The 13091-nt window shown below is 46.4% G+C and overlaps 1 protein-coding gene across 2 annotated transcripts; it reads right to left on the reverse strand.

Moving 5' to 3' along the window:
• Positions 1 to 1448: 1448 nt before the first annotated feature.
• Positions 1449 to 12769, reverse strand: PICK1 (protein interacting with PRKCA 1). 2 transcript variants are annotated; one of them, XM_068400533.1, is made up of 13 exons: positions 12701 to 12769; positions 11473 to 11565; positions 10575 to 10686; positions 9975 to 10103; positions 9785 to 9851; positions 8391 to 8480; positions 7903 to 7956; positions 7741 to 7803; positions 7268 to 7392; positions 6370 to 6462; positions 5285 to 5335; positions 3677 to 3821; positions 1449 to 3410 (listed from the first exon to the last, which is right to left on the reverse strand). In XM_068400533.1, the coding sequence occupies exons 2-13, from the start codon at positions 11511 to 11513 to the stop codon at positions 3166 to 3168; spliced, it is 1215 nt and encodes a 404-aa protein (XP_068256634.1). In that variant the 5' UTR covers positions 11514 to 11565; positions 12701 to 12769; the 3' UTR covers positions 1449 to 3165. The 2 variants fall into 2 exon arrangements, with proteins under 2 accessions (XP_068256634.1, XP_068256633.1); XM_068400532.1 differs by having other exon boundaries at positions 7259 to 7392.
• Positions 12770 to 13091: the final 322 nt, after the last annotated feature.

Genomic DNA, 13091 nt, shown 5'->3' on the forward strand with positions numbered 1-13091 from the left:
ACTCTGGGAGAATGACAATCACAGAACCACAGAATCAACCAGGTTGGAAGAGACCTCAGGGATCATCGAGTCCAACCATTGCCCTGACACCACCATGTCAACTAGATCATGGCACTAAGTGCCACGTCCAGTCTTTTCTTAAACACATCCAGAGATGGTGACTCCACCACCTCCCTGGGCAGCCCATTCCAATGTCTAATAACCCTTTCTGAAAAGAAGTTCTTCCTAATGTCCAACCTGAACCTCCCCTGGCAAAGCTTGAGGCTGTGTCCTCTTGTCCTATCGCTAATTGCCCGGGAGAAGAGGCCGACTCCCACCTCACTACAACCTCCCTTCAGGTAGTTGTAGACTGCAAGAAGGTCACCTCTGAGCCTCCTCTTCTCCAGGTTAAACAACCCCAGCTCCCTCAGCCGTTCCTCATAGGTCAGACCCTCCACCAGCTTGGTCGCCCTCCTCTGGACTCGCTCCAACACCTCAGCATCTTTCTTGAAGTGCGGGGCCCAGAACTGGAAGCAGCAGCAAGGGTGATGGAGCCCTGTAGGCATTCATTCACTGCTCCACAAGCTCGTTCTCCCCTCCCCACAAGGTAAGATCACTTTCTGCTCTGCTTGACCAAGTTGTTCTGCAGCTCTTTCCCCAGCAACTCCAAATCCCTGTCCCCCAGGCCAGGTTTTCCTTATTCACCAATACCCCCTCCAAGAAGCAGCTCATAACTTGCCAGAGGTCTGAGGTCCAAGGTCCACAGTGTGAAAACAACTGCCCCTGCCCGTACCAGGCAGGTCACAAGAACAAGGTCCCCTCTGTTTCCTTGTCACTAGTCAACATTTCCCACTAAGCCTCCCACTCTTAAATCTTTTCACAAAAGCCCATGAAAGCCCTTAGGGTACAAGACATTGCTACAGAGGGTGCTGTAAGATACTCAGCCCTCTTCCTTCCCCTCCACCAGTCAGGTTGCAAAAAACCTGGCGATGCTGCCTTCCACTTTGCATTGTTGGCTTTCAGGCAGGCTCCACTGAAGCATTTTCTCTGCTCCTCCTAATTGCTCTGTATTTTGGCACAACAAACAGCTCTGAAAGAGGATCAGGGACTTAAGCATCAACTCAAGCTTGTGACGCAGCAGCTGAACTGCGTGAAGAAGCTGGCCCTGGAGGGGCACAAGGATGCTACTGGGCTGGTGGCTTTACAAGGCTGGTGTTCCCTTGGGAAGCTGAGATGCAGAGAAGCTGGTGTTGGAGGACTGGCCTTGCCAGAGCATTTATAAGCTTCCTCCTCTGGAAACCTGTGCTGCAGTGACCACTGCAGCTTGGCATAGAGATTATCTAGCAGTATGAGCAAGAAAAAAAGGTAGCCAGCACATGACATCCATCTTCCCATCATTATAGTTTAAGATTAAAACCAATGGAGGATGAGCAAACAAATCTCTAAAGAAAAACCCATGAAGGACAGGAAACAATATGTCACATTTTATTAGAGACAACAGTCAGTATATCAAGAATGCATTTAAATCTTCCAGAGCAGCTTGACCATGGATGGCTTTTTTCCAAGCACCCACAGAGATGACGAAGCTCCAAAAATAAATCAAAGAGAAAAAACAATACAAAACAAACATCTCGATCATAAATTAATGCCCTTGAATAACTTCTCTCACTACCACTAAAATGTAATGACAGAGAAGTCAAAACCCTTGCCTTTGAGAAGCACACCACTCCTGGCAGTTGTGCTTCCCACTAAAAGAGAAAGTGCCATCTGCATCTGGGATCAGCCCACAAGGGTGGAGGGAGAAAAGGAAGGAGGAAAGAAGCAGCCTCACTGACCTTGGTTTTCCTTTCCTTTCTCCCCTTGTGTGGGGGAATGGGACATCAGCTACTGCTTCTGGCTGGCCCAGAGGCAGCACAAAATGGCTGTGCAGAGAGGAGAGCAGGGGGTGGTAGGGGTGGTATGCTATTCACACACGGCACTCAATCTCAAAGCCTCTCCCTACAGGCCATGACTTCCTCTCTCCACAAGGCTTCCTGTCTCTCCTCTCTAGTTTAAGGATGGGATCTCTCCTTTGTGGTTCTAAGGTGGCTCCTCCTGGCACCTGCACAAGGGAAGAGCATGCAGGACTGGCTGCACATCCTGAAGAAGCACATTTGGTTGTTGTCCATTGCAAGGAACCGGAGAGGAGAACGATGGAAAGGAAATGCATGCAGCTTTGTTGTTATTCCCAGGAACCTGTCTGCCTCAGAAAAGTACATTCACCTCAGCATCTCTGCCGAGTAGGAGGGCTCCTTCCTGAGCCAGGTCCCTCCTTCCCACAGGGAAGGGAAGAGCCATATCCTACAGGATTCTAGCCCTGGGGTGTAGCTATGGAGTGTGCAGACAGTGCCAGCTGTGCAGGAACTTGAGGACTACAAAAAGGACGGTAGCCAGGGGAAGAGACATCCAAATCTTTGCAGCAGGTTGCAACAGCTCAGCATGCCAAGCAATGACTTCCACCAGCCCCTGCTTTGAGAGCTTCCCTCAGCCCCTTGGATGGGGGGGGGTGATCAGATCACATGTACCACCATCAGTCCTAGGCATCAGTTCAGACTCGCTCCTGTTTTTAAGAAACAGTGGCACAGAGAGCTGGGAGTGATCATCCCGCAAAAATTGGTCCTGCAGCCCGTGGGGACAGCTGGAAGAGACAGAGGAAGCTTAAAACAGGCCAGAGAATGGGAAGCTTGAGACAGCAAGCAGTGGGGTGAAGAAAACAATGCTAGTGCTAACACTTTCCCGTAGCACAAGGGGAGGACAGAAGGGACTGTTCTTGCCATTCGTAATCATCTCCAGACGTTTAACTGACTTCCAGGTGCCAGAGGGGAGTGGTGCATCCCACACACTCAGCAGTGTCCTGGCTGCACACAGTGTCACATGGCAGTGTGGTAGGGGACTTTCCTCCCTACACCTCAGTAGCCAAATTGGGCAGCAGAAGTCTCTGGAGGAAAAAGGAATATCCAAGCAAACAAGCAAAGGAATAGAGAGGAAAGCAGAGGTTGGTCCCAATCCAACCATCCACCCCCACCCAAAGCAGAGAAGGAATCCCAGGCTGGACATACACAGAAACTCATGGAGGATGAATCGCCATGTGAAATACATGTTTCTATAACAGTCTGCAAAGTCTTTCCTCTGGCCATGCCGGCACACTCAGGCATCATCAATGAGCTTTTCACCATTTGCATCCTCCTTCCCGCTACTTTCTCTCTCACTTCCTCCTTCTTCTTCTTCTGCCCCATCTGTGTATGTGTCCTTCTGCCCATAGTTTAGAGTAGTGCGGGCAAGGTCCACCTCAATGGGAAAGACATCCGCATCTCGGAGCACCACATAGCAGTCATCGTAGTACTTGGACATTGTGGAGACAAAACGCTGCAGCTGGAACACGATGTCTTGCACTGTAGTGGAGACAAGTTGGGAACAAATCAGGCGAAAACCCCCTTCACAAGCACAGCACAAAGGCTGTGATCAAGCCTCCCTCACCAGTATTAGTTACAGTTTCCTACACATTAATCCCTTTTGGCCTCTGAGGGTGGATGTCTCCAGCACAGGCACAGAAGGGTTCTTCAGCAAAGACTTCTGAGCTGAGACAAAAGAGGAGCATGAAGGCCAAAGCCATGTCTGCCTGACCCCTTCAGGTGCTGGACACAGCACTGGTACTCACCGTGTTTCTGGTCCAGGAGCTCTATTTTCTCTAGTACGTCCTTCCTCATCTTGGCAAAGCGTGTGCGAGCCTCCTGCCGGCAACGTAGGATAAGGCGGTATTCGTAGTTCCCAGTGCTGACCCGGTAGAGGGGTTCACCCAGAGCCTGCCAAAAACAAGGCACCATTTTAGAGACTCCCACAACAGTGCTTGTACACAGAGTTTGCCTACCAATGCAGACTCACAATGACTGTGGGTTATTACAGCCCTCTCAAGCTCACTGGAACTGCAGTCAGGAAGCATGAAACTGCCACGTCAACAAACTGGCAGTCAATGGGGCCATTTTGAAACCAAATACATGCCAACCACGGTAAGGAAAAGCATCACTACTAAGCAAAGACAGAAGGACAGGCACCTTTCAATCCAGCGTGGAGAAGTGGAATGGCTTCTTATCTGAACTTTTAAGACAGGCACTAAGAACAACAAGTCTAAGGTCTGAGGGATGTATTAATTTATATCAATGACATAAAAAATTCTGCCCTCCTCTGTAAGCTTCATCCTATATGGATCACGTAACATATTATACATCTACACAGGGAACCCTCTGGTATCTAAAACCATCCAGACACAACGCTGTAAACCAGTAGGGAGGGACCTATATGTTGTCCCACATAACAGTTTTGAGAGAAAGGAGTTAGATCTGTCAGCAAAACAGCATTCTTCTCTTGCACCTGTAAGCAGAACATACATAAAAATCCTCTTACGGACTATGGCTTGGTAATGCACGCCGCACGTGCCAAAACCCAAAGACGTTACTCTGTTGGGCAAGACTGTGATTCTTTCCTTCCCATTTAGCAGGAAAGATTTAATTAAATGTTGCGTTAGGGAAGTTTTATTCCTTCCTGGGACTGGGAATTGGGCATTCCAAAAATTCAAATCCCTGCTCTGAGATCAATAACTAGGATAAAACAAGAGCTTATTTTTAGGCAGGGAAACTGGGCATGTAGGGGACACCTTTAGCTATCTTAAACAGAGCTGTTAAGGATTAGTTGTAAAACTCTAAAACCAGTTAGCAAACTGTTACTGGAAGATGTTGCCAGGTTTGTTTTTTTTTTTTTTTAAGTCTTCTGATTTTAAATTACCTATTTTTAGGAAAAATCCTGTTGCTAAGAGAGATCCCATAATCAATTTTCCTCAACTACAAATGCAGCTTTCACATGCATTTTGCTAGAGCAGCTAAACCTCCATTTCTCACAAACAAGTCCAGAATTAATGATAAGCTGTACACTACACACAAATGGAATCTGTGAAGATAACACCTTAATCCTCCTTACGCAAGCTAATATTACTTAAACACTGAGACAGGCAACCACCGAGCAAACAAGCTGCAGAGGAGACATCTGGTCCCCCTACTCTCCCACAGCACCAGTGATTCATGACAGTTATGGCACTGTTTCTTAGGTAGTGTTTAAGGATCTCCATTTTCTAATATGTTAAGAACAAACGCGTGTAATTCTTAGGATGTATTCACACAGGCAGAGCAGTGCTTTTGCAATTACGAGGCAGTGTGCACAGGGAAGCTGCAGAAACAGAGCACGCAGTTGTCGTTGCCACAGTACTGGTACTCACAATGCAGCTGTACTCTTCATCATCCATCTCTTTGACTTTCAGGCAGTACGACTTCATAGGATTAAAAAAAAAACCAAACAAAAAACAAAAGGCAAAAAGCAAAACAAGAAGGAAGTATTAAGAATTGGAAGCAATTTCATTATCACCCATAGCCATAGGGTTGTACCATTTCAAGCCTTCCTTCAATGCTGCAGCTATGGACACTGGGGAAAGCACAGAGCTATCAGAGTATAGTAAACATGCCAGGTGGAAAGAAAACATATTTAGAGAAAGATGGGGAGAGAAAACAGTGGGAGAAAGAGGAGGCACTTATTATTTATATTATAGGAGCAAATACTTTAGATAAGTATAACCTAAGTAAGAGAAAAATGCTGCATTCATCTACTGTTTGGGAAAACATAGTACCAGAAAAGTATGAGGAGGCAATAAATAAAGAGGGGGGGGAAAAAAAAAAAAAAGACGAACAGTGGGAAGGATTGATGTGGGAAGAGATGCTGCCATATTCACTTGCCTTAGGGCTGCAACTCCAAATACTTCTCTAAACTGGTAAAAGGAAAGAGATTCCTACAGTTATAAAACAGATGCACTTAATAATCCTACCCTATTTTTTGGGGTGCAGAAAACAAGGGGTGAGTGGAATGGAGAAGGGGGGAAAAAGCATGGTCTAAATGAAAACAAACATGATTTGACAGTGGTTTAATCTGGCTAAAGAAAGATTATCCAAAACTACCTGAAAAATACGGACTCTGAGGCTGGTGAGCTATTTAGGGGAGTTCAAGAGCATAAGTTGCATAGGAACACTTTACAAATAAATAAGGAAATTAATTTGGTCATGTAGAAAATAAGTCATCTGGGTTCTGGGAGATCTCTCTTACCAGTGAGAACTGCTGGGTCAAAAGCAGGTGTCTGAATCTGAGTAATCCGGCAATAGACAAAGAATTGAAAAAAATAATGCATTCTTGCATGGGTTGTGGAAGGATGGACACGTGATTGTGTAGGCTATATGTGACCCTCAGGACATGATTCTAGGAAACTTAATTTCAAGCAGCACTAAAAAAAAGAAAAAATAACAAAGAGCAGCTCACCAAATATTCAAACTTGACATCCAGGTATTTTTTGATAGTCAGCCTTGTGTCGGGAATGGCTTTATTCAGATACGTATTCAAGTCAGTAAGCATCTGCAAGGGAAACATCCTGTTGCTGAATGTAAGACCAAAAAACATGACTACAATTCATCAAGTGCAACCTTCTAACCAGCACAGGTCATGAGACTGCCTCGAGTTAACTCTTTTTAACTAGAGCGTGTCTGAAAGAAAATATTTGATCTTGACTCAGAATTGCCATGGTTAGAGCATCCATTACAGTCACTGGGAAGTGGTTCTAGCGTTAGACATGCATGCCTCACTTCTAGTCGGAATTTGTCATCTTTCAAATAATCTTGTTTCAGTTTCAACTAGTCCTGGAAATGGCTCGCTCTGATTCAGAGGCCCACTACCCAACATTGTCCGTCCAACATGGCACTTAAAGTGGTGCTCAAATCAACATTTAATACTCTCTTTGCCAAACTGAGTGGACAGATCCCCTGGAGACCCTCACTCAAAAATATTGATTGAAATCCTTAAATTGCTCCTGGACTGCTTATCTAAACTCTTTTTAAATATAGTGACATCTTTTAATTATGGGTACCAGTATCAGGGAAAGGGCTCTAGGGACTACACTGATCAAACTACCTACTCATTCCCAAAAGAAAAGGAAAGGAATATACTCATGTGCAAAAGTCAAAGGGCCAAGATTGATATACTCACTACATTACCTCTTAGGTTCTTTATGAAGAGAGCTCCCTGAAGGAAAGCAGGCAAAGACAGTTCTTCCCACAATGAATGATCTTTAAGACCACACCTTCAAAGACAGGCTTCTGTCTTTCTAGATCCCCCTCTGCTCCATACTCTTTACTCCTATGGTTAAATTCTTTACCGGCTTAACTGTTTTCAGAAGGTGAATCCCAAATTTCTCAATGCTGCGATGGGCATCAGCAAACTTCACAAAGGCTTCACTGGCAGCTGGTTGCGGCTCCCGTACACCAATGACAGAGAAAACATCTCCAAATGCTGGATGAGGGTAATAAATACAAACAGATGAAAGAAGAGGTTGACCCTGGGGAAGAATCTTGCCTCCAATATTACAACTCCTTCCCATAACCTTGCAATTAGCTGGAGAATGATGCTACATATTCCCTAAAGACCAGAGGCTGGCAGGGCATCTCTTCAATGTCTCATGTGAAAGACAGGGCCTATGTCAGCACCATGACCACTAATGCCAGGAGAGCAGCCCATCCCAGCTCATTTCTGCAAAACTTAAGTTTTCTTTGAGTGAGGGAGTCGCGCATCTGAGTACTGAGTAAAACTCCTGAAACTGGAGGTCAAAGATTTCTGTTCCCTTCACTCAACGTTCCTTACCTCTGTGTGTCTGGGATAGCTCAAAGAAAGCCCTGAGAAGATTCTTGGTGTGCTCTGTCAAGCCTGTGATAGAAGCCAGAAAAAACATTTAAGTCATTTCACTGAAACATAATGGAGGCATCCCTCTCTCCCATCTGGTGTCTGATGGAAGACACAGTTTACCTTTGTATAACTCTGCAGTCCTCTCCAGCTCCTCTAATCTCTTCACTAGTCCATCTAAATGGAAACAAGAATCAGAATACAGAATTACAACAGTCGAAAACAGGACATGGTTAAGACTTGACCAACTGGAAAAACACCAGTTTCACATTTTGGTTCAAATTTCTCTCACCTCTAAAGCCTGTTCCCTGGTCCAACATGGGAAGCTTTTAAAATAACTACTAACTAGTTTTACAGTGTGGTGTCATCACCTATCAGCACTCACTAAGTGGGTCCCCACTTTAAATTACTTTGACCTTAGCTAACATTTAAATGGCCCCAGTGACAGGATGTATCACTCAGGAAGGGCAGAGGCAATCACAACAGTGAGGTATAGCAGAAGAAAAGAATTATGAAGGAGTAATGTGGAACATGCAAGTAACTATAAAAAGCTGGTAAGCACAAGAGGGTAAGTGATCCCTTAAGAAAATGTCCTCCTGGACAATACTTACCATTGCAAAGTATGGCTCGGCTTAACCCCAGGGCATCCGCTGTCCCTGAGCTCATGTTCTCTACCAGTCGATGCTTTACCTTCTTCAATACTAAAGGCCAAAAGAGAGTTGCAAACCAGGATAAGGGTCATTTCTAGGGGCATGAAAAGCACACTAGCATACTTCACCATTTCCTCAGGCACTGAAAAAACTAGCCAGTCTGAACTTAACTCACTACGGAGGCAGTGAGCAGAAAAAGAATAACATAGAAACTAGATGTTTGGTCCAGCTGTGCATAGCACTTCTATCTTCTGTCTGTTCTGCTCTCACATTCTATATACTTCAATCAATAGAGCTCCGGCACCTGTTTTGGAAGACTATTCCAATCAATCACTTTGCTATAAGCTACCTAGGATGATATTTGGAACAAAACTTTGTTTATGCTACTTGCTGCATTACTTCAACTGAAGTCAGGAGATGAGGCTGAAAGCAGGACAAATAGGATTTAATACTCAAACTTACCCCTTTGCTTACTTTTATCTTTTGGATCTTAGTTAAACCCTTGATGGAATTCATTTCTGTCTTTGGTGTCATACCCTGCAAATTACTAGAGACAATTATGCCCTCTTTGGAATCAGATGACTCAGCTACATTTATTTACAGGCAAGCTCGCAGGGGTGCCGAGTGCCTGCAGCTCCCAAGAACTCAGCTGGAGCCACAGTGTTCAGCATCTCTGGAAAATACCAAGCTCTCACCGCACTTTTGTTTCCCCAGAAATCCATCTCAGTCGTCACCATTTTCCTGAACCCCTGTCAATTCATTATCACCTTAATCACCATAAAAAGAAATGTAAGCAAAAAGAACAGATAGATTTTTTTAGGAAAATGAGAAAGGTAGACCATATAATGGAGACAGCTGTGTAGGTTTAGCTCAAAACACACACTTTGTTTTAAAAATAAAGCCTCCCCTCTCTCCTATAAGATTTACGGTTGTACCAAACTCAGTGTAGATAGATATTTCATCACTCTTCTCCAAGCTCAGAAACTGCAACCAGTGTTTTTCGATAGACACATTTCTGTGTACAGCTGAAACTCTCAATAGATCAGCATAACTTATGTGTATTAAAAATAAATAAGTTAAATTATTGTCTAGTTGAGTTTCATCATCCATGCTAAACACAGCACAGAAAAACAAATCTCCCACAACAGTCAAGCCTCAATTTAACTTTCAAGACTATTTCAGGAAGCCAGAGAAGGGTTTTTATAAACCTGTAATTCTCTTTGACAGTATCCACCTGAAAATGACTGAGTTAAGAGGAAGAACAGAACCAGAATTTTACTTGGGTTTTAGCTGGGACCAGTCTTTCACCCCTCCATACCACTTTAACACTCTAGGAAGAAAGAAACCAGTCTTACCAATATCCAAAGACTTGCCCTGCTTTGGGTCGGCCTGAAGCTTGTTGTAGTGAATTGTCACTTCTCCCTGTAGAAAGAGCAAATCCAAAACTGCTGTGCTGGAAGCAAGTAGCAGTGGCTTCCTTTACCAACAGACAATAAACTGCAAACTATGACCCAGAAGCTCTAGTGGCCCCCTCCTACCTCTCACCTTTACCATCTGTATCATCTTGGCCACCTCCACCTTGGTCTTCCCTTTGACGGACTTCCCATTCACTCCCGTGATTTCATCACCAGCTGCTACGGTGCCGTCTAAGGCTGCTGGAGTGTTATCAAATACCTAGCGGAGAGGAGAGAGAGCACAGGTAGTCTGGAATCAAGAGGAAGAAAAAGGCGAATGCAAGGCTGAAAAGCAAAAAAGGACGATTACATTTCTCCTATTTAACTCAGTTTATTTTGTTGATGGTGAAGCCCCATTTTTTTCCCTAACTCAGAGGTGGGCTGATCATCTTGTTCTCTCAGGAAGTTCTTGCCTCCAGGATGTACTTCCTCAAGGATTTCTTGATTTGAGAATGTCGCACTGTTTCCCTGTGAATTCTAACTTGCTCTCCAAGAAGGATAATTTCAGAAGTCTTAATTTAATTCTCCCACATCTACTAGGTACTAGGGTAAGGAAATCTTATTCACTGGAAAGTGAGATGATGTCTCCCACTTTGAGAAAAATAAATAGGAAAGGACTCTCCATGCTTTCCATCTCTTGGGCCAACACTGTTTTACCAAGATGGTTTATTCTTCCTCCTCGAGTGCCCACCTGGACAATGTAGAGACAGGGGCAGTACTGTGCTCCTCCCCCAATGCTGATCCCAATCAGGTTCTGAGAGTCCTTCTTCAGGGTCACTGTCCCAGGTACAGTGGGGATCCCCCTAGAATGGGAAAGAAGGAATGAATAACTGAAGACAGCAGGCAGAGCTGCATGTGTATGAAACAACTCTGATATCTAAGTCGATACAAACTGGAAACATAATGGGCACTGCACATGTGAATTCATCACCTTATCTCTGCCATAGTCTATCAGCACAGGCCAGCAGAAGGACCTTCTGGGCTATCTTTTTTAAGACTGCATGCAAGGATTAGAGGTGGGAGAGACACCCTCATCCATCACTAGGCACTGAGGGAACACACTCATGTTTTAGAGAGTGTTTCATCTGCTCTTAGTGCTGGAGTGAGAAAAGAACTTACATAGCATCAATTATGTGCAAGACAAGTGCTTCAGGTCAAATTAATTGCTAATCTTATCAAACCTTTTACTTGCTCAAGACATGCCAGTGTTCTCCTCCTTACAGACCTAAGGAGTCCAGAGTTTCTTTCTCTCCACTTCTTCCTGCCTCTTAGTATCTTTCCTCTGTTACAAATAATTTTTTTTCTGGCTCAGGTCACTAATTTACAGAAGATTTGTCATCAGTGCTTTGCAATGAGAAACTCGGGCAGTCATTGCAGAGCAACAGAAAGTGTTCTCCTTTGCTCACCAGCACAGCGATGCCTCATCCCCAGTCCCCAGAGTCAGCAAGAAATGAGGACTGAACAGCAAGTCCGACTCTTCAGCACACAGAGTCAGGAGCAGGTCAATTTATCTGCTCCCATTAGGTCTTGGCTGCAAAGACTGTTTCTATTGTTAGCAAAAACAAGGCAAAAACAAGCAAAATACTCACAGCTTATCTTCCTCAATATCATAGTCCAAATCTGCAAACATTGTTTTGGTTAAGTGGAGCCTGTTTCACCCGAAACTGCTTATTCCAAACTCCCTGGGAAGAAAGAACAGAATAAACCCCAATAAACCAGTGATCTCGACAGAAAACTCCAGAGAACCAACCTGTCACCCTTGTCAATTCTCCTCTCCTTTTTTTTTTTGAACGCCACATTGTGGTCTCTGTTCAAAGATGAAAGGCATGTCCAGTGTCTCTGATTCTCTGCTCTGAATGAGACAGAAGAAAGTCACAGAATCATGGAATCGTTTTGGTTGGAAAGGACCTTTAAGATCGAGTCCAACCGTTAACCCAGCACTGCCAAGTCCACCACTAACCGTGTCCCCAAGCCCTCCAGTTTGCACGCTGCATGTTTCAAAACCCCCACGTGTGCAGTATTTCCCAAGCACGGAACCAAGCGCGGTCTCTTCTGGAAGCAGCTCCTTCTTACGCTCTACCTGCCCAGCACCACGGCTGCCACAGACATTTACAGTTTTATCCCCTCCGTCCGTTAAACATCTCCGGTTTGTTCTTGACTTTGTAACAAGTTATGTCACTTTTTGACGTTTATCGCCTACCTCGGGGCACCACACAAAGCTTTTTGCAACTCGTTTTCACAAAAAGCCTCATTATCTCCCCACGCACAAACCCTCCTGTTTCATTTTCTGTCTAATTTCGGACGGTAATTAGCAGACACGGTTTGGTTTCCCTCACCCTTCGGCAGCACCACAGGCACGGTGACGCTGCCCCACACCACAGCGGCCTCCCGAGGCCGTTACCACAGCCTCCAACTCCACCGACCACCGACGAGCCAGGGCTTCGCCGACAGCCCGCCGTGCTGCGACCCTCCCGGCAGCGGCCTCGCACCGTGTCAGGCACAGCCCTTTGCCGCTGCCCGGTACGACCGTGTCCGCCACCCCCCGCCCTCTCACCGGGCTGGGCCCGGCATGGCGGGGCTCGGCGCTGGGCCCTGACGGCGGGGTCTCAGCCCCAGCCCCAGCCCCAGCCTCAGCCCCAGCCCCAGCCCCAGCCCCAGCCTCAGCCTCAGCCTCAGGCCCAGCCTCAGGCCCAGCCTCAGCCCGCAGACCCGGGGGGGGAGCGGGCACTGGCCCGGCCGTTTTTGGGCGGGGGGGGGGGGTGGGGAGGCGGTGCTGAGGGTCGGGGGGTGTGAGGGGGGGGGGGTCCCGGGGCTCACCGGAAGCGGCCTCCCGGCGCGCGGCCCCCGCCGCTGTCACCCGCCGACACGTCACCGCCGGGGCCAGCCCGGAAGCAGCTGAGCGCCCGGCGGAGCCCCGCCCCCCTCCGCTCGCGGCGCGCGGCGTTGCCACGGGGACGGGGACGCGGGGGGCGGGGCTGGCTCCCTCCTGCCGCCATCTTGAGAGCGGCGCTGGCGGTGGCGGCGGCGGTGCCGCCATTGGTGCCAGAGGGTTGGTAGGGGCAGGCCTCAAAGTAGGCCCTAAAAGCCCTATTCTGTGGAACCTTTCGACAGAATCAATTTTTCTTTCAGAAATTTTCCTTTCAGCTAAAATAACAGTACGTTCTGAAGCTAACGGCATGTTTTGTAGATAGGGTCTGCTTCTGGGACT

Source organism: Nyctibius grandis, chromosome 5, assembly GCF_013368605.1.
Source record: "Nyctibius grandis isolate bNycGra1 chromosome 5, bNycGra1.pri, whole genome shotgun sequence".
Lineage (NCBI taxonomy): Eukaryota > Metazoa > Chordata > Aves > Nyctibiiformes > Nyctibiidae > Nyctibius > Nyctibius grandis.